Source organism: Macaca mulatta, chromosome 12, assembly GCF_049350105.2.
Source record: "Macaca mulatta isolate MMU2019108-1 chromosome 12, T2T-MMU8v2.0, whole genome shotgun sequence".
Lineage (NCBI taxonomy): Eukaryota > Metazoa > Chordata > Mammalia > Primates > Cercopithecidae > Macaca > Macaca mulatta.
In genome coordinates this window covers 135,770,550-135,795,155 of record NC_133417.1, presented here as the reverse complement: position 1 = coordinate 135,795,155, position 24,606 = coordinate 135,770,550, and the positions used below count along the sequence as shown (strand labels likewise).

General features: G+C 41.2%; 1 protein-coding gene across 49 annotated transcripts in view; it reads right to left on the bottom strand.

Annotated features, from left to right (window-relative positions):
• SP100 (SP100 nuclear antigen) overlaps window positions 1-24,606 on the bottom strand; it is a 129,079-nt gene that overhangs the window by 17,204 nt on the left and 87,269 nt on the right. For 35 of the 49 annotated variants that reach the window (XM_077957817.1, XM_077957835.1, XM_077957845.1 and 32 more), the window contains 4 exons: window positions 23,466-23,570; window positions 21,310-21,452; window positions 19,730-19,768; window positions 16,514-16,555 (listed from right to left, as the gene is read on the bottom strand). In XM_077957817.1, coding sequence (XP_077813943.1) covers window positions 16,514-16,555; window positions 19,730-19,768; window positions 21,310-21,452; window positions 23,466-23,570 — 329 coding nt within the window. Of the gene's footprint in view, window positions 1-11,274; window positions 12,473-16,513; window positions 16,556-19,729; window positions 19,769-21,309; window positions 21,453-23,465; window positions 23,571-24,606 lie in introns of those variants that run through there. The other 14 variants (XM_015111305.3, XM_077957815.1, XM_001112681.5 and 11 more) reach the window with 1 other exon arrangement.

Sequence of the window (24,606 nt, the reverse complement as noted above, 5' to 3'; positions counted from 1 at the left end):
TGAGAGACAGTTTGTTGCGATTTCTGTTCTTTTACATTTGCTAAGGAGCGTTTTACTACAAATTATGTGGTCATTTTTAGAATAAGTGCGATGTGGTGCTGAGAAGAATGCATATTCTGTTGATTTGGGGTGTAGAGTTCTGTAGATGTCTATTAGGTTCACTTGGCGCAGAGCTGAGTTCAATTCCTGGATATCCTTGTTAACCTTCTGTCTTGTTGATTTGTCTAATATTGACAGTGTGGTATTAAAGTCTCCCATTATTATTGTGTGGGAGTCTCAGTCTCTTTGTATGTCTCTAAGGACTTGCTTTCTGAATCTGGGTGCTCCTGTATTGTGTGCATATATTTAGGATAGCTAGCTCTTCTTGTTGCATTGATCCCTTTACCATTATATAGTGGCCTTCTTTGTCTCTTTTGGTCTTTGTTGGTTTAAAGCCTGTTTTATCAGAGACTAAGATTGCAACCCCTGCTTTTTTTTTTTTTTTTTTTTTTTTTGCTTTCCACTTGCTTGGTAGATCTTCCTCCATCCCTTTATTTTGAGCCTATGTATGACTTTGCATGTGAGATGGGTCTCCTGCATACAGCACACTGATGGGTCTTGACTCTTTATCCAATTTGCCAGTCTGTGTCTTTTAATTGGGACATTTAGCCCATTCACATTTAAGGTTAATATTGTTATGTTAGAATTTGATGCTGTCATTATGATGTTAGCTAGTTATTTTGCCTGTTAATTGATGCAGTTTCTTCATAGCGTCAATGGACTTTACCATTGGCATGTTTTTGCAGTAGCTGGTACCAGTTGTTCCTTTCCATGTTTAGTGCTTCCTTCAGGAGCTCCTGTAAGGCAGGCCTGGTGGTGACAAAATCTCTAAGCATTTGCTTGTCTGTAAAGGATTTTATTTCTCTTTCCCTTTGAAGCTTAGTTTGGCTGGATATGAGATTCTGGGTTGAAAATTTTTTTCTTTAAGAATGTTGAATATTGGCCCCCACTGTCTTCTGGCTTGTAGGGTTTCTGCTGCGAGATCTGCTGTTTGTCTCATGGGCTTCCCTTTGTGGGTAACTCGACTTTTCTCTCTGGCTGCCCTTAACATTTTTTCCTTCATTTGAACCTTGGTCAATCTGACAATTATGTGTCTTGTAGTTGCTCTTCTCGATGAGTATTTTTGTGGTGTTCTCTGTATTTCCTGAATTTGAATGTTGGCCTTTCTTGCTAGGTTAGGGAAGTTCTCCTGGATAATATCCCGAAGAGTGTTTTCTAACTTGGTTCCATTCTCCCCATCACTTTTAGGTACACCAATCAAATGTAGGTTTGGTCTTTTCACATAGTCCCATATTTCTTGGAGGCTTTGTTCATTTCTTTTCATTATTTTTTCTTTAATCTTGTCTTCTTGTTTTATTTCATTAATTTGATCTTCAATCACTGATATCCTTTCTTCCACTTGATTGAATCAGCTATTGAAGGTTGTGCATGCGTCACGAAGTTCTCATGCCATGGTTTACAGCTCCATCAGGTCATTTCATGTCTTCTCTACACTGTTTATTCAATTTATTCTAGTTAGCCATTCATCTAACCTTTTTTCAAAGTTTTTAGCTTCCTTGCATTGGGTTAGAACATGCTCCTTTAGCTTGGAGAAGTTTGTTATTACTGACCTTCTGAAGCCTACTTTTGTCAACTCATCAAACTCATTCTCCTTCCAGTTTTGTTTCCTTGCTGGCAAGGAGCTGCAATCCTTTGGAGGAGAAGAGGCACTCTATTTTTTGGAATTTTCAGCTTTTCTGCTCTGGTTTCTCCCCATCTTTGTGGTTTTATCTACCTTTGGTCTTTGATGTTGGTGACCTACAGATGGGGTTTTGGTGTGGATGCCCTTTTTGCTGTTGTTGCTATTTTTTTTCTGTTTGTTAGTTTTCCTTCTAACGATCAGACCCTTCAGATGCAGGTCTGTTGGAGTTTGCTGGAGGTCCACTCCAGATGCTGTTTGCCTGGGTATCACCAGCAGAGGCTGCAGAACAGCAAATATTACTGCCTGATCCTTCCTCTGGAAGATTCATCCCAGAAGGGCACCCGCCTGTTTGAAGTGTCTGTGAGCCCCTACTGGGAGGTGTTTCCCAGTCAGGCTACACGGGGGTCAGGGACCTGCTTGAGGATGCTCCATTCTCAGAGCTTGAACGTCTTGCTGAGGGAACCACTGCTCTCTTCAGGGTTGACAGACAGGGATGTTTAAGTCTGCAGAAGCTGTCTGCTGCCTTTTGTTCTACTATGCCCTGCCCCCAGAGGTGGAATGTATAGAGGCAGTAGGCCTTGCTGAGCTGTGGTGGGCTCCGCCAAGTTCGTGCTTCCATGCCTTTGTTTACATTGTGAGCTGCTCAAGCCTCAGCAATGGTGGACGCCCCTCCCCCCTCCAATCTGCAGCATCGCAGGTTGATCTCAGACTGCTGCGCAAGCACTGAACAAGGCTCTGTGGGCATGGGTCCTGCCAAGTCAGGCATGGGAGTGTATCTCCTGGTCTGCCAGTTGCTAAGACTTTGGGAAAAACACTGTATTTGGTCAGGAGCATGCTGTTTCTCCAGTATACCGTTAACCAGACTGATAGTCTGTCACGGCTTCCCTTGGCTAGGAAAGGGAAATCCCCCAACCCCTTGTGCTTCCCGGGTGAGGGGACACCCCACCCTGCTTCAGCTCACCCTCTGTGGTCTGCACCCAGTGTTCAACCAGTCCCAATAAGATGAACCAGGTACCTCAGTTGGAAATGCAGGAATTACCCATCTTCTGCTTCAATCTTGCTGGGAGCTCCAGACCAGAGCTGTTCCTATTTGGCCATCTTGGAGTGCCAATGTATTTCTTCACAACACTTCTTAATTTACTAATTCACCTTCATCAAGACTAAGAGCTTTAACTATGAGCAATGTTAATTAGTCAAGTTTCTCCAATTTTCTATCAGGTTTTAAATAATATTTTATTATGTAAACTTTTTCAACTTACTGTTTTTTTCTGTATGATCATGAAGACAGACACACAGAGAAATGGAAAAAAACTACCTATGGCTTACACAGACCATCTATGATGTGCTTGAACTGTCTGTTTTGTCCTAAATTTTCTTTTTCTTTCTTTTAAAAAAATAACAAGTCATTTTACTTTAGGACAAAAATTTAACATACAAGATCCTTTTTCATACAAAATTATTATCTTTTCTTTGTAACCTTCCTTACCCAAATTACATCTTGATATCCATAACTCTCTTTACATCTCTCTCCTCTACTTACTGGTTCCTTTTTACCTTGTTTCATAAATAATCTTTTCAAGCCCATAATTTGAAGTAACCTTCAGATAACCTCTGAATTAGACAAAATTATTCTTTTTCTCAATAAAAACACATCTTCTTTGGCACATTTCGTATAGAGAATTACATATTAACTATTTTAGTAATGTTAAATTTTAGTGAAAACCTAGGAAGCAAGAAATCCTGAGTTTTCTATCAGATACTAGCATTTTATAGATGAGAAACATTCCATAATTTTTAGAAACATGTTTCCCCATATCATAACCTTTTTTTAATTGGAAATTACCAGACATCCAATGAGCATCCAAAATGACTTTAAGATTTTAAATTACACAAAAACTTTATCTATAGCACTTACCCATTTATATTTTATTTATTTTTAGTAGTTTCTGAGATTATTTATGCATCATTTCCTTGTTAACCATTTTATAACCTGTGAATATCAAATGTTTACCTAAGTAAGAACTTTAACTACATGGGTATTTTCACCAATAACTCAGAAGATTCAACTGTTTTCATTAAATCAACAACATTAAATTAGTCTTGCTTATTAAAAGAAAGATCATTTTGTTTTGGCTGGGTTTATCCTTTTTTTTTTTTGAGATGGAATCTCACTCTTGTTGCCCAGGCTGAAGTGTAATGGTGTGATCTTTGCTAACTGCAACCTCTGCCCCCCAGGTTCAAGTGATTCTCCTGCCCCAGCCTCCTGAGTTGCTGGGATTATAGGCACCTGCCACCATGCCCAGCTAATTTTCTTTTTTGGTATTTTTAGTAGAGACAGGGTTTCACCATGTTGGTCAGGCTGGTCTCAAAATCCTGACCTCAGGTGATCCACACGCCTCAGCCTGTCAAAGTGTTGGGATTACAGGCATGAGTGACCATACTCACTGGTTTATAGTTTTATAACCTTCTGTGCCAAACTCTGTCACCTCAAAATATCTAGCAGAGACAAACATAAAACCCAGACAGAAATATATGCTGACAATTCTGAAGACATATCTATTTTTATTTTACTGATAATTATTTTTTGAGGTGGAGTCTCACTCATGTCACTCAGACTACATTGCAATGGCATGATCTCAGCTCACTGCAACCTCCACCACCCAGATTCAAGTGATTCTCCTGACTCAGCCTCCCGAGTAGCTGGGATTACAGGCACCTGCCACCATGCGTAGCTGATTTTTAAATTTTTAATAGAGACAAGCTTTCTCCATGTTGGCCAGGCTGGTCTCAAACTTCTGACCTCAGGTGATCCGCCTGCCTTGGCCTCCCAAAGTGCTGGGATAACAGGTGTGAGCAACCACATCTGGCCTATTTTACCAATAATTGTAAAGCCAGATTGTTTATTAAAGATTTTCTTAAGTCATATGAACTTGAAAAAAACTTTGAACTTAATTAATGAATATTCTTTTGTGTTTGTTTATTTATTTATTTATTTTATAGAGATTGAGTTTCACCATGTTGCCCAGGCTGGTCTCGAATGTCTAAACTCAAGTGATCCACCCGCCTTGGCCTTCCAAAGTGCTGGGATTATAGGCGTGAGTCACCATGTCTGGCCAGCACTTTTTTTCAATAAGCCAATTTGCTGGCATAATATATAACATAACAAAGGTACATATACATAAACACATCTAAACATGTATACACACAAACAAAGATCTAGTTGCTTTTACTTCAGAATTATAGCCGTGAGATAGCAATACAAACTCACCAGTCTACAAGCATGTTCACATAGCTAAACTTTGCCCTGATAGGTTATCCAGTGAAAGCTGTGAACCAAAATTTTGGGTGAAGCAGTTTTCATGGCAGTTTGATTTTTAAAGTCCAAATCTCCCCAGACTCCAAAGAAACACTGGGGCCAGCATTTTGGGAGGCTGAGGCAGGTGGATCATTTGAAGTTGGGAGTTTGAGACCAGCTTGGGCAACATGACGAAACTCTGTCTCTGCTAAAAATACAAAAATTAGCTGGGCATGGTGGCGGGTGCCTGTAATCCCAGCTACTTGGGAGGCTGAGGCAGGAGACTCCCTTGAACCCAGGAGGTGGAGGTTGCAGTGAGCCGAAATGGCACCACTGCTCTCCAACCTGGGCAACAGGGTGAGACTGTCTCAAAAAAATAAAGTAAAAAAAATTTTTTTTAAAAAGTAGAACACCGGGGCTGGGTGCCAGTGGCTCATGCTTGTAATCCCAGCACTTTGGGAGGCTGAGGTGGGCAGATCACGAGGTCAAGAGATCGAGACCATCGTGGCTAACATGGTGAAACTCCATCTCTACTAAAAAAAAAAAATACAAAAAATTAACCGGGAGTGGTGGCAGGCGCCTGTAGTCCCAGCTACTCAGTAGGCTGAAGCAGGAGAATGGCGTGAACCCGGGAGGCGGAGCTTGCAGTGAGCCGAGATGGTGCCACTGCACTCCAGCCTGGGTGACAGAGCGAGACTCCGCCTCAAAAAAAAAATACAAAAGTTAGCTGGGCGTGGTGGTGTGTGCCTGTAGTCCCAGCTACTCGGGAGGCTGAGGAGGGAGAATAGCTCGATCCTGGGAGGCAGAGGTTTCAGTTAGCTGAGATCATACCACTGCACTCCAGCCTGGGTGACAGTGTGAGACTCTGTTTCAAAAAAAAAAAAAAAAAAAAAAAATAGAACACTGGGGCCAAAAAGCACTAAAGGAGAACATCACACACTAAGCAGGACCAACTCTGCTTAGAATAGCAGCTTAAAAGCCTGGTTACATGGAACTCCATCCCACTTTCTCATTTAGGAATAAACTCCAGATTCCGAAGAATATTGGGGAAAACAGTATTATGAAAGAATATCAGTTTATCAAAATCTAATTTACCATGACTATATTGACACACACACAATCACCAAAACACAATGATCCATCTGCTGCCACAACAAACAAACCCCAAGACTGTCCCAACTAAAGTAGTCAGGGTGTTTTCCTCTCTGCATTGATTGGGCTTTTTCAAGCTGCAAACAGAAATTCCTTTGGAATTTCCCAAATCAAGAGGAGCCAATCCCACTCTCTGGTACCTGCAATGAACACTCAGTTGCTGGAACACACACACAATTACAAACAAGCCATCAAGAAAGTCCATATCAAAACAGTCAGGATGCTTCCCTTTCTCAGTCATTTGGGATTTTTCAACCTGCAAATGGAAATTCCTTTAAAATGTTCCCCAGTAGAGAAGAGCAGATATTGCTGTCTGGGCCCACAAAGGACACTCATCTATCCAGAGGCAGATGTAGAATTTCAAAGGCTATTCTTCCTAGGCAATCAGGAATGTGGTTTGGGCACATAGCAGCAGGGCCAGAGAGAATCCAAAACTCACCTCCGGTCAAAACTGGGTGGGCAGCTGCTTAGGAGGGCCTCTGAGACTTGTGGCCCATGGCAGCCAAGCCACAAACAACATGTTTACTGTCAGGAAACCAAAATCTGTTGTTGAAACACCCTGATCCATGTCCAGCTGCTCACTGCACAGAAAGCCAATCACTGAGACAACAAGTATTGCCAAGGAAGAAGGCTTTAATCAGGTGCTGCAGCTGAGGAGATGGGAGATCAGTCTCATATCCATCTCTGTAACTGACTAAAATTAGGGGTTTATAGGGAAGAAATATAACTACATGCAGCAAAGCAGGAATTAGGGGTAAAGAAGAGGAGTATGTCAACAAGAAGCAGGTAGTCAGTTAGGCAGCCATTGGGGGTGAGTTATCTGGGTTGCATTGTCCAGATGTGGTGACCTGGTGTATTTCAGTTCCTTGATACAGTTTGAGAGGCCTGATGGTTGGTTTCCTGAGAAAGGACCTCAGATAAGACAAATGAAACTTTCTGAGGTTTCAAAACGGGGGGGTCAAGTTTCACGTTTATTCAAAAGAAACTATAAACATCAGTTCTATAGGACAATTGGTTAAGTTTCAAGTATGGCTGACCCCCTTTTCTCTGCATCCACATGGCAAGCAGAGAAAGGATAGTGAAAACCTACAGGCCACTTTTGACAGTTTAATTTAAAAGTAAACAGGCTTCCAAATGAACCTACCTTGGGAAGGTCTTGTGATTCATGGTGAAATCCTGTTCCTGAATCTCATGATGAGATCCTCAAGTTGTTGACACACTGATTAATGCATACCCCACTGACCCTGAAAAGGGTGCTGACTTATTTCGGAATCATAAAATTTTACTGATTGTCTTGCATGAAGACATTTGAGCCTGTATGTTACAATCTGTATCCAACGATTGTAACCTCTTTATTGTATCCTTCAATGAGAAAGGACAATTCTGGTGTGAGGAGTCCCTCTTCCTTCTCCTGACTCTACCTATAAAATCATTCCAACTTGTAACAGACTCTGGAACACTCTCAACTTTGTTGGTGTGTTTTCTTGGATTGATCCTCACATTTGGCTTTCAATAAACCATTTTCAAATTCTTCCTTTCTCAACAGGCTTAATTTTGGTCAACATTCTAGTGTAGTTGGCAGAATTTTGGAGTGACCTCCCTGGACCACATAGAGTGGCTTCCAACCTTTGTGCAGGTACTGGTAATGAACACATAACACATTGTGTTCCTGAACTTGGATGCCCTGGCTGGGTGTTGCAGACGAGTTCCTCCCAAAATAAATGAACTTCTCATCGTGGTGGAAGTTCTGGTTTTTTGAAGCTGGTTTTCTCCTTGACTAGACAGGAGTTTTTGTTGAATCCTAGGGTAGCATAAAATAGGAGCTCTGTGAATTGTTTCTCTCAAGGTTTTGAATGGGACAACCTTTCCTTAGCTTTCTCCTTTTTGAGTGCATGAGGGAGGGCACTCTTGCTCTGAAGTTAAGAAACCTTCTCTGGGCCGGGCGCGGTGGCTCAAGCCTGTAATCCTAGCACTTTGGGAGGCCGAGACGGGCGGATCACGAGGTCAGGAGATCGAGACCATCCTGGCTAACACGGTGAAACCCCGTCTCTACTAAAAATACAAGAAAATTAGCCGGGCGAGGTGGCAGGCGCCTGTAGTCCCAGCTACTCGGGAGGCTGAGGCAGGAGAATGGCGTGAACCCGGGGGGGCGGAGCTTGCAGTCAGCCGAGATCGCGCCACTGCACTCCAGCCTGGGGCACAGAGCAAGACTCCGTCTCAAAAAAAAAAAAAAAAGAAACCTTCTCTGTCTACAACCAAGTGGTTTTTAGGAAACCCAAAACAGCAGAGGTGTCAGGGCATACCCCCACAACATGGAGCAGTCTCATAGGAAAATCCCCACACTGTTAACTTTTTGCTCAGCTGGCAGGCTTCATAAAAACTGATTATCTCTTGCCCATGAATACCCTGAAATTTCTTTGGAGGTGACTCTGGAATCAGAGACATGTAAGAGAATCTTTTCAGCCTATTGAGTGAAATTTTGGGGAACAAAAATTCAAAACCACCACACTTGATCCACTATATTACTTGTTTCATTCAAAACAACCAAGATGGGAAACAGCACCAGCTGATTTGATATGCAACACTTAGGGTCCTTCTTCTTGCAAGTACTTAGATAAGTGGACCCATGTAACCCAGGATGGTCATAAGCAGCACTGGCCAAAATGGGGATCTTTTGAAAATGCCTAAGCTGATGTATTGCCATGCACAATTGGAAAAAGCTGGTTTTAGAACCAGACAAATTGACTTACTTCCAAAAGCAGTGAGATGCTCCTAAAAGAAATCCTGGGGGAAAAAAATGGCCTTCATTGAAGAGATAAGCAAAAGGCTATCTCACACTATTTCTGATTTGAAAAAGACTTCAAAAGCTTTCTCCCTTTCATTCCAATTGCTTCTCCTCCTTCTACCCCTGTGCCTTCATATTCTTCCTTAAATGAATTTATTCCTTTCTACTTGTCCTCTTGGCTCCCATCTGTCTCTTAGGTAGAGATTTTTGCAATGTCACAATACACACATTTCCTTCTCTCAAAAGGGGGAAAACGTATTTACATTTGGAACAGAAGGAGCAAACAGAACAACTAAAGAATGAAAATGAAACAAAATGATCACAATTATCACCAACATTTTTTTCTGACCCAAGACTGACGAATGACACTGATGAGTTATTGCAAGTTTTGCTGGATCATTTATGCTCCCAATCTCCTGCTGACATTGGTAAAACGTATTCAACCACCCCCATTAAAGTGCAAGTAAACCCAATTAAACCCTTTATCCGATATCAGATAATACCCTTTAAATGCCCTGCTGGACTTCACAGTCCCTTGGAGATGTAAAACTTCATTAGCCTTATGGAAGGATTAAATTCTTTCTCTGTGCTTTAAGATACAAATTTGCTACACTCAGTAAGGGCTTCGGTCATGCAGGACAGATAACTTTAACTTGTACCATTTTGAAAGGCACAATTTAATTCAACCCTCCTTTTAAACTAGTGAAATTTACCTGATTCATGACCAGAATTTTAAAAGCAGAGCTATAAAATCTCTATGTAGTACCAGATTGACTTATAAATACATTAATGCTCAGGAATTAGTAGTCCCAAATATCTAAGTTCACATGACTTGAATAAATCTTTTGATAAGTATGACTGATTAAATATTTTTGCTTTAATAAAAACAACTATCTTCTGAGTTATCAGCAAAATACTCATATATTTAACTTTAAGGTTCTTTCTTAAGTGAACATCTGATATTCACAGGCTATAAAATTGGTTGACAGGAAAATAACTTGAAATGATGACTAGCTTTGTCTAATATATCAGTTTTCATAAGTAATCTAGGTAAACTGTTAAAAATAAAGTAAATGTAAATGGGATAAACATATATAAACTTTTAATGTAATTTAAAATCTTAAAGTTTTGCTAAATAAAACTCAAAAATAGATGCTTATTAAACATCTAGGTCAATTCCAATTAAGATAAAAAATGTTTTTGTTAAGAGAAAATGTTTCTAAAAATTATAAAAGAGTTCTCATTTGTAAGATACTGTCATGTGACAGACAATTCAAGATTTCTTGTTTCCTAGGTTTTCAATAAAATTTAAAGTTACTGAAAGTTTAAGCATTCTAATTAATATATATAATTCTACATTTAAAATGTGTCAAAAAAGTAAGATGTGTTTTTAATGACAGAAAATTATAAGAAGGCATAAAAATATGTTCTTTCTGAGAAAAAGTAATTGTGTTTAATTCAGGGGTTATTTAAGGTTGTTTTAAAGTAATGAGCAATATAGAAAGGAACCAGTAAGAAGGAGAGAGAAAAATGAAAAAATTTATGAATATTTTTGGTAAGATAGGTTAAAAGAGAATAATTTTACATGAGAAAAAAGTCTTGTATGGTAAATATTTTGTTCTAAAGTAAAATGTCTAGTTATTTAAGAAAGTACAGACAAAAGCAAAAAGTCCAAGCATTTCATAAACAGTCTAAGTCATAATAAGGTTTGTGAAAAGAAACCCTATGAAATAAATTTTGTATATGATCAAGTTAGCTACAATGAAAAGGAAATTATAAGTCTTTCTAAAGATTGAGATTTGATATTAAAACTACACTGATAAAAAACAAAAAATTTGGTCCCCTATGTTAGAACAAGATTTGCTTAAAATATTGCTTTGCTTTCAATAAAATTAAAAGAGATACTGATTTTTAATTCTAAAATCTCTTTCTTTTTAAAACTTTTTTTTTTTTTTTGAGATGGAGTCTCACTCTGTTGCCCAGGCTAGAGTACAGTGGTGCAGTCTTGGCTCACTGTAACCTCTGCCTTCTGGGCTCAAGCGATTCTCCTGCTTCATCCTCCCGAGTATCTGAGACTACGGGCACATGCCACCATGCCTGGTTAATTTTTTGTGTATTTTTAGTAGAGAGAGTTTCACCATGTTGACCAGACTAGTCTCAAATTTCTGACTTCAGGTGATCCGCCTGCCTTGGCCTCCCACAGTGCTGGGATTACAGGTGTTAGCCACCGCGCCTGGCCCAAAACTTATTTTTATTAAGATAATTCCTGTATTGTCTTTACTACGTTTTTGAGTACTCAAGAAAACATTCTTATGGCAATGGTTATTTGCACAAATTCAATAATAATCTGTTTATTTTGTAACAGGACAGATTGGAAACACTGATTATTTTACCAAGGCTTTGACTAGGGTGTCGTATTTTCAAGTATGACACCATTGTTTTGAGGGATTGAGATTGGCTTTGTAGAACCAATAGACATGGAAGAAGACCGACCTGATACCTTGTCTACACAGTTCCCTCATAGAGTTTTAAAAAAAATTTTATTTACTTAGAAGCATTCAGAATGTCAACAAAACAGCTGCAACTGTTTTTTTTTGTTTTTGTTTTTTTTTTCAATTACAGCGTGGTATTCAGTTAACAGAACAGCAATTATTTTATATAAGTGCATCAGAGACAACTGAAGATGAAAAAACTACCATCCTCATATAAAACTAATTTGTGCTGTGCACTAACAAGAATCTGCTTTAAATTTCCATGCCAATTTACAGCCCCCATACTGTATCAGGCAAGGTTAGCGGCTATTGAAAATACCACCAGGACAGGGCTCTCTAAAGACACATTCGGTAGTGGTTAACTATACAAAAAAAGACAGCGTACAGTTTAAAAACAAATGTTACACAGTCTTGCATTTAAGTTTTTTTCTTTAAAGGGAGTGAGTTGTGTACAGGTGGCTTAAATGCTTTGTAGATAAGAAAAAAATTGCGCTAGAACCAACTTATTCATCATCATCTTCTTCTTCATCTTCATCTTCTTCCTCTTCCTTCTTTTTCTTGCTTTTCTCAGCCTTGACAACTCCGTTTTTTGCTGAATTAGGCTTTCCTTTAGCTCGATATGCAGCAATATCCTTTTTGTATTTTTCCTTCAGCTTCGCAGCCACCTTTTTATAAAACTGCTTGTCAGCTACAGCAGTGTTATTCCACATCTCTGCTAGTTTCTTCACAACATCATCAATGGACAGGCCAGGATGTTCTCCTTTGATTTTTGGGCGATTCTTAGAGCAGAACATGAAAAAGGCCAAAGGAGGACGCCTGGGTGCACTGGGATCCTTGAACTTTTTTTTCTCCCCTTTAGGAGGGATACAGGTTTTCATTTCTCTTTCATAACGGGCCTTGTCCGCCTTTGCCATATCTTCAAATTTTCCTCTCTCTTTAGCAAAAATGGTCTTCCACATCTCTGAGCACTTCTTAACAAATTCTGAGAAGTCGACGGAAGCATCTGGGTTCTTCTTCTCATGCTCCTCCTGACAAGTTTGCACAAAAAATGCATATGATGACATTTCGCCTCCCAGCTTCTTAGGATCTCCTTTGCCCATGTTTAGTTATTTTTCCTCAGCAAGGTACAGAGTCGCCCAGTGCCTGTCCAGCTCTCACTTGCCCCAGCACTGTCTCTATGGAGCTCAATGTACTGCAATCCCTTGTAGGTGTTTTGACCTCGTGTTAAGTAATGTCCCTTCCTGACAGGCCCAGAAACTTTGAGGTATTTGGAGGACTTCAAGAAAGGAGGAATTTACCCAATTATTACAAGTAGTAGAGGCACGATCTGATGATAAATCCTTGACTTGGCTTTCTATCCTGGAGAAGCTTTTAAAAGTTTAATCTAGGCTGGGTGCGGTGGCTCACACCTGTAATCCTAGCACTTTGGGAGGCTGAGGCGGGTGGATCATGAGGTCAGGAGAATGAGACCATCCTGGCTAACACAGTGAAACCCCGTCTCTACTAAAACTACAAAAAAAATTAGCTGGGAGTGGTGGCGGCGCCTGTAGTCCCAGCTACTCGGGAGGCTGAGGCAGGAGAATGGCGTGAACCCAGGACGCGGAGCTTGCAGTGAGCAAAGATTGTGCCACTGCACTCTAGCCTGGGTGATGGAGCACGACTCCATCTCAAAAAAAAAAAAAGTCTAATCTAAAATGTGTAATAAAAAAAGGAGCCTATATGGACAATCACTATTCCTGCTGCCTTTTACATAAATAATCAGGTCAAACACAACAAGGCTAAAACTTATATTGCAAATAAAATTGACCTATGATTTTTCTTTGGCCGAAAAGGGAGATTGAAGAGAGAAAAATTATCTTTCAGAAGAAAATTATAGCGTAGTTGTTACTAGATTCTAGTCCGGACCATTGTTTTTGAGTTTCAAAAATTACTATTTACTTGCAATTTGGACTTAATTATTTCCTGGCTATAGTAAGTCTCTAAAGCAGAACCTGGATTTAATTTTCTTTCTTAGTTGGCTCCCTAATGGAATAGGGTTTTTTCCCCCCCACTCTAGTATACAAATTCTCTTTTTGATTTTAATTTTTGTGTGCATTATATTTCTACTATTCAAATTACTGATGCTATGAATCTCTCATTGTTTTACTTCTTCCAAGAAAAGTAAAATTATGAAATTCTGAAGACTAGAGATGATTCAGCAAGCAACAGCAACTATAAGTTGATGACTTGTTCGTTTGGTTACTCTTAGGACTAATTTCTTTATTCTATTGCGGTTTTCAAGTTGTTGTGATTATAATATTAGGTTGGTGCAAAAAAGTAATTGCGGTTTTCACCATTACTTCTGGTGGTAAAAACTGCAACTTCTTTTTTTGTGCCAACCCAATAATAAACATAGTTTATTTTCTTGGCTATTAAGTCACTCATGATTTGCATTTCTGCTTGCTTTAGATCAACGGCTAAGGCCAAAATACTGATTTCCCAGTGAGACGATTTATCATTCGGGAGAATAGCATGTAGCCTTGTGTTATGACCTACCTCATGTTGTCAGCAAACTGGCCTGGCTGCAGTAACAAGGTTTTTTTCCCCCACCGAGGGACATGACTCCCTGGAATAAGCCTTCCCATTGACAAGGAATGAAGAACATCTATCCCCCTAACCTAGCAGATTGATCAGCAGTGCTTCCATGGGAAGATTTTTTTTTTTTAATCAAAAGGGGAATGTGATAATCTACAGGTCACATTTGGCAGTTTAGTTTAAAAGTAAACAGGCTTTCCAATTAGCCCACCTTAGGAAGGTCTTGTGATTCATGGTGAAATCTTGTCCCTGAATCTTATCATGAGTCTCTCAAACTGTTGACACAGTGATTAATGCATAACCCAGTGACGCTGAAAAGGACACTGACTTATTTCTGAATCTTAGAGTTTTACTGATGGTCTTACATGGAGACATTTAAGCCTGTATGTTGCGATCTATATCCAATAATTGTAACTTCTGTATTGTACCCTTCAATGAGAAAGGAAAGCTCTGGTGTGAGGAGTCCCTCTCCCTTCTCCTAACCTCTTCTACAAAACAGGGGTTTCCAGCTCCTGGGGTAAGGACTCGTACCAATCCATGGCCTTTAAGGAAATGGGCCACACAGCAGAAGGTTAGTGGTGGGTGAGTGAGTGATGCTTCATCTGTATTTACAGCAGCTCCCCATTGCTCGCATTGCTGCCTGAGCTCCGCCTCCTGTCAGATCAGCAGCAGCATTAAATTCTCATAGGAGCACAAACCCTATCATAAACTCCACATGCAAGGGATCTAGGTTGTGTGCTTCTTTTGAGAATCTAATGCCTGATGATCTGTCCCTGTCTCCCATCGCCCCTAGATGGGAACGTTTAGTTGCAGAAAAACAAGCTCAGGGTTCCCACTGATTCTACTTGATGGTGAGGTGTATAATTATTTCATTATTTCATTATCTATTACAATGTGATAATAATAGAAATAAAGGGCAGGATAAATTTAATGTGCTTGAAACATCCTCAAATCACCTTGTCCCCAACCCCATCCTGGTCCGTGGAAAAACTGTCTTCCACGAAATTGGTCCCTGGCACCAAAAAGTTTGGGGACCTCTGCTATAAAAGCATTTCAACTTGTGACTGGTGTGGTGGCTCATGCCTGTAATGCCAGCACTTTGGGAGTCTGAGGTAGGTAGATCACAAGGTCAGGAGTTCAAGACCAGCCTGGCCAGCATGGTGAAATGCTGTCTCTACTAAAAATATAGAAAATTAGCCAGGCATGGTGGCTCACACCTGTAGTCCCAGCTACTTGGGAGGCTGAGGCAGGAGGATTGCCTGAACCCAGCAGGTGGAGGTTGCAGTGAGCCAAGATTGTGCCACTGGACTCCAGCCTGGGCAATGGAGCGAGACTCCATCTAAAAAAAAAAAAAAAAAAAGGCGTTTCAATTTGTAAAAAACTCCAAACACTCCCAACTTTGTTGGTGTGTTTTATTGAGTCACTGCTCACATTTGGCTTTCAATAAATCATTACCAAATTATTTTTTCCTGGCCAGCACTGTGGCTCATGCCTGTAATCCTAGCACTTTGGGAGGCTGAGAGGATCACTTGGGTTGGGAGCTGGGAGGTTCACTTGAGCTCAGGAGTTGAAGACAAGCCTGGGCAACATAGTGAGACCCTGGCTCTACAACAAATTTAAAAAATTAGCCGACGTGGTGGCATGCACCTGTAGTCCTGGCTATTTGGGAAGCTGAGGTGGGAGGTTCACTTAAGCCCAGCAGGTTGAGGCTGCAGTGAGCTGTGATTGTGTCACTGCATTCCAGCCTGGGTGACACAGCAAGATCTTGTCTCAAAGGAATTTATTTATTCCTAAACAGCCTTGATTTTGGTTGATAATGGAGCCCGTGGAATCAAGTTTGTACATCACTGAGCACCAGTCAAGAAATGAGAGTAAGCATGCCTCATCATTTGCCAAGTGGTGATGGTTTTTGTCCTAACCAGCTCAGCACACTGAGCCTAAACCTCCCTCAAGACGGGCAATAGGGGCTTCATAAGAGACTCACTTTTCCTGTGTGTGTTCCTCTGCAGAACTAATGACAGAGTCCACACCTCGAACTCGCCAGCTTGGCTCAGCCTGTTCCTTCTGGCTGAGTGAGCTCTGTCTGCACCTTGGAATGGATATTCGGGATTTTCCTGTCCATTCATGCCACCTACTTGAAAATGCTTTTATTTTCTGACATTTGATGCTTCTCCCTAATCAGCAGGCCAGCCCTGCCCATTACTACTTCAAGTTCTTGTCTCTGGAGATCTCGGTGATCTAGAGCTCAGTCTCCCGTACTCACTTTCTAAGGGAAATGAGGAAATTTGAAGATTTCTACTGAAAAAAAAAAAAGGATGCTTTTGCACTGAGATACCCAATCCCAGACCCAGGTACCTGGCTTGCATCTGCTCATCACACACAGCAACATACTCCAACTGAGACTGAGCATGATTCGGGGAAAGGCAGTCATGACATAGTGTGCCTGGAGAAAGACTTGACCTATTTTGGGGTCATAGTTGGAAATTTATACTTACACAAGGGTCAACTAAGGTATTGTTGTGAGACTCCAGTATTCTCTGTTGAAAAAAACAGAAAGATTGGTATAATATTGAGTGTGATTTTTCATTAACCCCCCATTCGAACAGACTTCTTTATTTTTAAGAGATTCATGCCACAGCCCTTCTTTTGTTTCATGTCTGCTTTCATGGGCCTGCACATCTAACTGAAGAATAAAAAAGCACTAAATTATGTGTCAGTGACAGTTTGGCCCAATGCAAGTGCAGTCTCCTGGCTCTCACACCCCAGGCAGGCCTTCGTGAAGCCATTCAGGGCGACTGAGCTGGAGCAACTCTGTTGGTCCTCCTACTTCAAGGGGCCTGCAGGCATGTGTGTCTACATTTGGAAGTGTCCAGGTGCAGTGGCTCACGCCTGTAATCCCAGCATTTTGGGAGGCTGAGGAGGGCAGATCACAAGGTCAAGAGATCGAGTCCATCCTGGCCAACATGGTGAAACCCCGTCTCTACTAAAAATACAAAAATTAGCTGGGTGTGGTGGTGCGCGCCAGTAGTCCCAGCTACTTGGGAGGCTGAGGGAGGAGAATCGAGAGGAGAATCGCTTGAATCCAGGAGGCAGAAGTTGCAGTGAGCTGAGATTGCACCACTGCACTCTAGTCTGGTGACAGAGCTAGACTCTGTTAAAAAAAAAAAAAAAAAGAAAGAAAAAAAAAAAAGAAAAAAAGGAAGTGTCATTCCATCCAGAGAGGCTGCAAAGGGAATCGGCTGACTCTTCCTCCACAGCTCCCAGTGACCACAGGGCCCAGAGTCCTGGACGCCATGCAGGTGTCCCAGGAAGAACTTCCCCCCCTTTCTGCGGCTCTCCAGGAACACATCTTTGAAGACAAAATGCCTCCAAGATCCCCAGTACTGTAGCTCTTCTCCTGAAGGTAAGCACCTCTCCACTTTCTCCTGAATCTTGAGAGCTTGCTTTGACCTAGGGTATCTGTGGGATGAAACAATGCCTGCTTCAGCTTTTACCTGTAGCTCAGGGCAGAGAGGCCTTAGACAAACCACTCAGTGTGATCAAAGGCACAATGATAGAAGAGGTGGCCATATTACCACCTGCCAGAAGCAATCTAGGCCTTTTGGCTAAGGTAAAGTATAGTATCTTAGTGGCCTAGAATCTCCCACTCCATCCCATTAGTTATTCACGCAGGTAAGACAATGAAGTTGACAGAATCCTTCAGGTTCATCCTTTTGGCCTCCTTTGTTTTGCATTATTTCATTGGTCAAGGCCTATCACCTGGAGCTTTGCAGTGGTTCCACAGTTGTTTGTTGAATGGATACATAAGTGCATGAACAAATGAACACAATTGTCACTTGGGACAAGAGGTTTCTCCCTCTTCCACAGCCAGTAAATGATTAGCTTGGACTTTTACATCTTATTATCCTGGAGTATCTCACCTATCGCCAGCAGGATGAACAAAAAACTTATCAGCAGGAAAGCTGGCAACAGTAGCACTTACCACGCGGTGCTGAGAGTGACACAAGTGTTAGAAACAAAGGAGAGAGGAAGGAAGATAGACCCTCCGGGGGGACCCTCTGAGAACTGAGGCAATTGCACCTCTAGAGCTGCGGGCCCTCAGGGAATGGAGAGAGGGTGCCTGTGATGAAGGCATGGGAGATGGCCAACTCAATGGATTAGCCCAGATTGCATCAGCCTTGACTGTCTGGCAGCTGGCAGACATGTTTGGTTTTAATAATTATATCAAATAATGTCTCTTTCTCCAGAAAACCCAGTGGATACAGAGCCTAGTCACCGAGTCTCTAGTCATAAAGCCAGTGGAGCAGGTGGCCCCAGGAGCCAGCTTTGTAAAGATTGTGACTTCCTGGTATGGCAGAAATATCCAAGGTCACTCATGTCAGAGCTTATGAAAATTGAAGTTCTTCCATCTCCTTCCTTTGCCAGGTTCTCTCTTATACCCAGCCTTGGAGAGGCCATGGAAGGCATCAGTGATCTCATCATTTTTCCTTACAATACACATAGCATGAAGACCACTGGTCTGTGAACTGCACATACTACCTCCATGGAGGGAGAATTCACCTTCACAGATGGAAGTGAGGTCTGCGCAGCCCCTTTGCTGGGGCCAAAGGGCGTCTCCACAAAGGAAAAGATTTTCCAGGTCAGCAGCCTCACAGGGCACTCTGCCTCCCACTCAGAAATTTTCACCTGAAGAACTGCGTGTGTGTGTGTGTGTGTGTTTGTGTGTGTGTGTGTTTGTGTGTGTGCGTGTGTGTGCGTGCGTGTGTGTGCGTGTTTGTGTGTGTGTGTGTGCGTGTGTGTGTGTACATGTGTGTGTGTGTGTTTGTGTGTGTGTGTGGTGGAAGTAAAAGATAAAAGAAAAGAAGAGAATGTTTTTTGTTGTTTGCTTCCCTGGGTGACATATGGCTATATATGCATTTTAGGGGGAATTTTCCATTAGATCATGTGTAGTGACCATGGGATGTTTCTAGGGGAACTTTTGCTTCATATTTATTTCTAAAATATAGAATCCAGAAAAACCAGTGAAAAACAACCAGCGTTTATGTTGAGGTTGCAAAGGCACATTGTTTTGTGCATTTCAAACTCATGCTTATTCTTCCAACGCCAGCCTTATCTTTTATATTTAAAGAAAGTATGGCGCTGGGCATGGTGGCTCATACCTGTAATCCCAGCACTTTGGGAGGCTGAGGAGGGCAAATCACATGAGGTCACGAGACAAGCCTGGCCAACATGGTGGAACCCCATTTCTACTAAAAATACAAAAAAATAGCCGGGCGTCATGCCACATGCCTGTAGTCCCAGCTACTGGGGAGGCTGAGGCACAAGAATTGCTGGAACCAGGGAGGTGAAGGTTGCAGTGAGCCTAGATCGCACCACTGCACTCCAGCCTGGGTGACAGAACGAGACTCTCTCTCTTAAAAAAAAAGAAAAAGTATGGCATTTAGCTCCTTTACTAAAAAACACATACAGTTCAGTTCTGTCTCTTAATCTATTTCTGAGGATTGCTTCTACCTCTATCTCAAATGTTTTGATGCTCAAATGAGCCCTGGACTTATACATTGAATAATGTTTGAAAGCAGCAACTGTAAAAGCATCGTATTATAAAATCAAAATTTACAATGATGGGTCAATTTAAAGATTGCAAGGCGACAGAGATAGAAAATCAACAACATAATAGATGAGACATTGGCAGAAGGTCACTTGATCATCACCTTTTTTCTTGTGCTTGTTGGTTCTGGCAGAAATTCTTTCTAAAAAAGAAAAGAGAGGAATGATTTGATGGGTTCTTGCTTTTATTTTGTGAGCTTAGTGTTTCTGACTGCCTTCCAAATACTCCTACCTGGATATCCCACTATTAACTCAAATTCAAGGTGTTTTCATGGAAATTACTTTTCATGATTCTCCAGGGATTAAAGGAAGCATTTCAATGCCTTGCTCTGGCCTCACGACTTCTACAATGAGTCCAGAGAATGCAGCCACCTCATTACTCCCAATTTCTTGACACACTGTGGAACAGATTTGCGTGCTGTCCTTTCTCTGTACGTAGAATGCCCCATTCTACATTTTTGCTAGTTGTTTGTCTTTTTAGGCCTACCTCAGTGCAAGAGTTCCACAAAATGGTCCTCAACCTCAAAACCAGAAATGACTTTCTCTTCTCCGAACGATTGTACCTCTTCCTGCAGGTGTCTCTTGTGAGAACACTGACACCCTGTCCAGGCCTGTAATTATGAAGGCACAGCCTTCCTTCTGGGAAGGGGCTCACACTTTGTATACCCTCCATAGCTTTAGATGTGGTTCAATAAGTATTTGCTGAGCAAAGATCTTTTACTTTGTGTATTAGTTATTTATTTATTTTTAGAGATGGGGTCTTACTATGTTGCTCAGGCTGGAGTGCAGTGCAGTGCCTACTCACAGCCACAATCCTACTACTGATCAGCAGGGAAGTATTGACCTGCTCTGTTTCCAACCTGGACTGTTTCACACCTCCTCAGGCACTCTGGTGATCCCCTATGTTGATGCTGAACTTAGCATGGACACCTGACTGGCATAGTACACTACAGCCCAGAACGCCTGGGCTCAAGTGATCCTCCTGGCTCTGTCTTCTGAGTAAGTGGGACTACAGACATATGCCACTGTGCCTGGCAGATCTTTTTTTTAATTGTCAGAGTGGCATGAGGAAGGACTGTCTGTGGGTGTGCAACAGAAAGCACTGTATTTGGAGTTGAAAGACACACGTTGATCTGCAGCAAAGACCCTGTCGCTGCTTTGTAACATCAAGGGGTTGATATGAGAAGCAATGTTACTTTGAAATGCAATTTATTTCTATTCTCTTATAAGAATAAGTTTGAGGTGGCCTATCCAAAGAAATCTTGTTGAAATGTTTTGTAATCCAGGAACTACATATATATATGTCTATATGTTAAATATATATGTTAAATATATGTGTGTGTGTGTATTTAACATTTACCTCCCCCCCACATTTAAGACCTCTACTCCAACTTAAGTTACTTTCATGTGACCAAATTCCACAGTTTATTAGTGGCAGAGTCAAGGCCACAATTTACTGTCCAACCTTCAAAAGGGTAAGAAATAAAGTACTTAGAGGATTACGCTGTAATATAAGCCAGCCAACGTAATGTTCAGGTGAGAATGTTAGTAATAACGTATGCATTGAGACCTTGGAAGAGGAAGTCATGATGAATTTCTGGACACTGAGAAATTCTGCTAAAGCTTGGTGTTAGTGAAGCGTGACAGCTAAATCCTTGATTTCAGCCATTTGTCACTAGAATACCTCCATCAGGAACTTCAGGGTGTATCCACCGCAGCGTATACTTAGCTTCCAGTTTTTGGATGCTTCGCGGCCTCCTTCAATTTCGAATTCCCTGGGAGTGAACCACCTTCCATCCTCACTCTGTATACACTTCTTTGAGATTCCTGTAAGACCAAGGCAAGGTGAGCTCCCCAACTGTGAAAACACCCGAACTTGGCCCCCGCCATGCTGGGGTCTGGAGTCTCCCACTTGGGCTCAGGATCGTAGCAGTAGAGTCTGAATTTTCCTGTCAGACATCAGGGGTGTCATACCCCGCCTGAAGGAAGAGAGATGAAGGGGACTCTCTTTCGTGTGTGTACATTTCTTTGCCCTTCATGCAATGAGAAGAAATATTACTACCAACATTTACCTTTTCAACGTATTTTGCTATACTCCAAAGGTCGGAGGTGGGTGCAAAGGATGGCCCTAAAGAATGAGCAGAATTCCTTCTCTTCCCTCTCTGAGACCTGATATAGAGTCAGCCTGAATTTCAGAGGTGGATGAAGGCACAAAGCCCTCTGCCATGCTCTTGGGTCCCCAGGTGGCCCTGGGGAAGCTGTTACTACAGCCACGTCTGCCTTGTCTTGTACCATGTTGTTCAACCAGCAAATGACAATTATGTTTCACATTTTGAACTCATGGCTATTTTGTATTAAAAATAATTATGGAAATGTTATATAGTGGGAGAAGTTAAATTACCCTTATGCAACATAGTCATGGGGCAAGCATTTATATTTGTTGGTGCTCAAAGAACTATGTCGTGGGGGAGGTGTCAGTCATGACAGATTACAGAACATTAGTTCTGTAATTTAACAACTGTAACTTGCAAAGTGTTTTATGTCTGTTATCTTATTTTTTCTCATAATAATACAGTGAGGCAAGTTATATTATTGTTCTGATTTTGTAGAGAAGGAAGTTCAAGGTTAGAGAGACCGAGCACCTGGCTGTACATGAATCAGACACTCTTGGTATAGCTGAAACTTGAATGCAGGTCTTCTGATTCTAAACCTTGTGATCTTATCATTTAGCAGCAGGCTGTACAGATGTTATGGGAATGGGGCTGTGAAAGTTAGTGCTGAGATTCTCAGATGTGTACATTTTCCACCCAAGTATTAAGGTGCTTGCCCTTGTAGTGGGTGGTAGTTGGATGTCTTGTGGGCCTTTCACATAGGGGAAAGGGGAGATGGCCTCATAGGCTAATGTTTTATGAATTTTAAAAGTGTGAAAATGTCATTGTTGTGCAAAACAGAGTTAACAGAGTGGGCCTGAGACTTTCCTTAGAGGGCCTATATGCAAGGTTGCCCATTGTCTATATGCAAGGTTGGCCACTGGCATTTAGGAATTTGGATTTTAGGAGAGTTCTATCATTTGCAGAACTCACTGTGGGCTAAACTGTTTGTAATAAACAATATGGATAGACATATTGTTTATCCATAAAGATAAAGCCCTTTAAAGATAAATCCCTCTTATTTATGGTTATAAACAAATGCAATTTATTTATATTCTCTTACAAGAATAAATTTGAGATAGCCTATCCAAAGAGATCTTGTTGGAATGTTGTGTAATCCGGGAACCACCTATCCTAATGTATTATTTTCAGACATATGTAAATAAATTGCATTTATCTATAAACGTAAACGAAGAAGAGGGCTCACTGTGCCTAAACTGTTTGCACAAATGATACGGTTTATGCTGAACACCCACTTTCCTTCTGGGAATCTGGAATTTTGGTATGTGCTAGGCAGAGGGCGCCTATGTGACTGGTAAAAACCCTGGACTCCTAAACTCAGGCTGGTTTCCCTGGTAGACAACATTTTACATGTGTTGTCACAGTTTGTTGCTGCAATAATTAAATGAGTCCTGCATGACTCCACGGGGAGAGGACTCCTGGAAGCTTGCTTTTGGTTGTCTCTGAACTTCACCCCAAGTGCCTTTTCCCTAGGGTATGTTTTGCATGCTTCACTCATAAACCCTAGTTGTAAATATGATGATGTCCCAAGTCCTAGGAAAGCTCCTAGCGAATCATCAAGCCTGAGGCTGGTTTTGCAGACCCTCAAAGCAGGTGTCTACTACTAAACAGTATGCTATCTGTGTGGATATTTTCCTGCTGAAAATCGTAGATGGACCAGTACACTCACCTTGTTTGAATCGCTCCTTATATAGAGTGCCCTTCACGTCACCACAGGTCACAGGAAGTGCAGGTTGTTTAAAATTAATATTTTTATCTCTGGGAATTCTTGGACCTGCAAGGAAGCATTTTTTTTTTCCATTCCATCTTATTTTACAACTGTGCGTTGTTCCTCCCCACCTGTCTTGAGAGCTTTCTTTTATAATTTAAAATGTATTGGAAGGATTTCCCCCATGATTCAGTTACATTTCAAAGTCTTTCTTTCATGGCACATTAGATAGCTGTAGATACTGTTGTCCTCCACTCCACCCTCTAAAATACTACACAACAGCCTGGCATGTGGTAGGATCTTAACTTTCAACCTGGTTGGTCATATCCACCTATTACACAATGATTTTCCTCCTGATGTTTTGAAGGGAGATTTCTACTCATATTATTGCTTTGACGTTATGTTAAAAAAAAACCCCTCAAATTTTAGTCTCATCTCCCCTATTCCAGGCATTGACGGAGGGGATAGAGGGCAGGATGGCAGAGCGGCACCTAATGGGGCACCTGCTTTGCTTCACTTCCCTTTCACTTGAGCTTTCTCTGCTGCTAAAAGGGAAGCTTGGTGTAGAGGGTTCTAGAAGAAACTGCACATTGAGAGAGGAGGGATAAAGAGAGATTGATGAAGGGTTCAAATATACCGTTAGATAGAAGAAATAAAGCCTGGTGTTTTCAATAGATCAATAGGGTGATTATAATTAACATGAATTGATTATACATCTCAAAATAGCTAAAAGAGAATAATCTGAATGTTCCTGGCATCAAAAAAGGTAAATATTTAAAGTGATGGATATCCCAATAACTCTGATTTGATTATATGAAAGTATCAAATTATCATGCGTACCCCCAAGTATTTTTATCTATTATGTATTAATCAAGCAATCAATAAAAAAGAAAGTGCACATTGCTCGGGGAACCCTGCATGAGCACATGACTGGGGCACTGGGGATCTGGTTCCACTGAAGCAGGTATTGAGGGTATTAAAATGAACTTCTGGTCAACGTTAAGTCTCCAGTACTAGCTCCATATGCAAATTAAGAAAACTGACTTATTGCTCACAGTACAGAATATTAAATATTAAATGTTTAATTATGAAAAACATATTG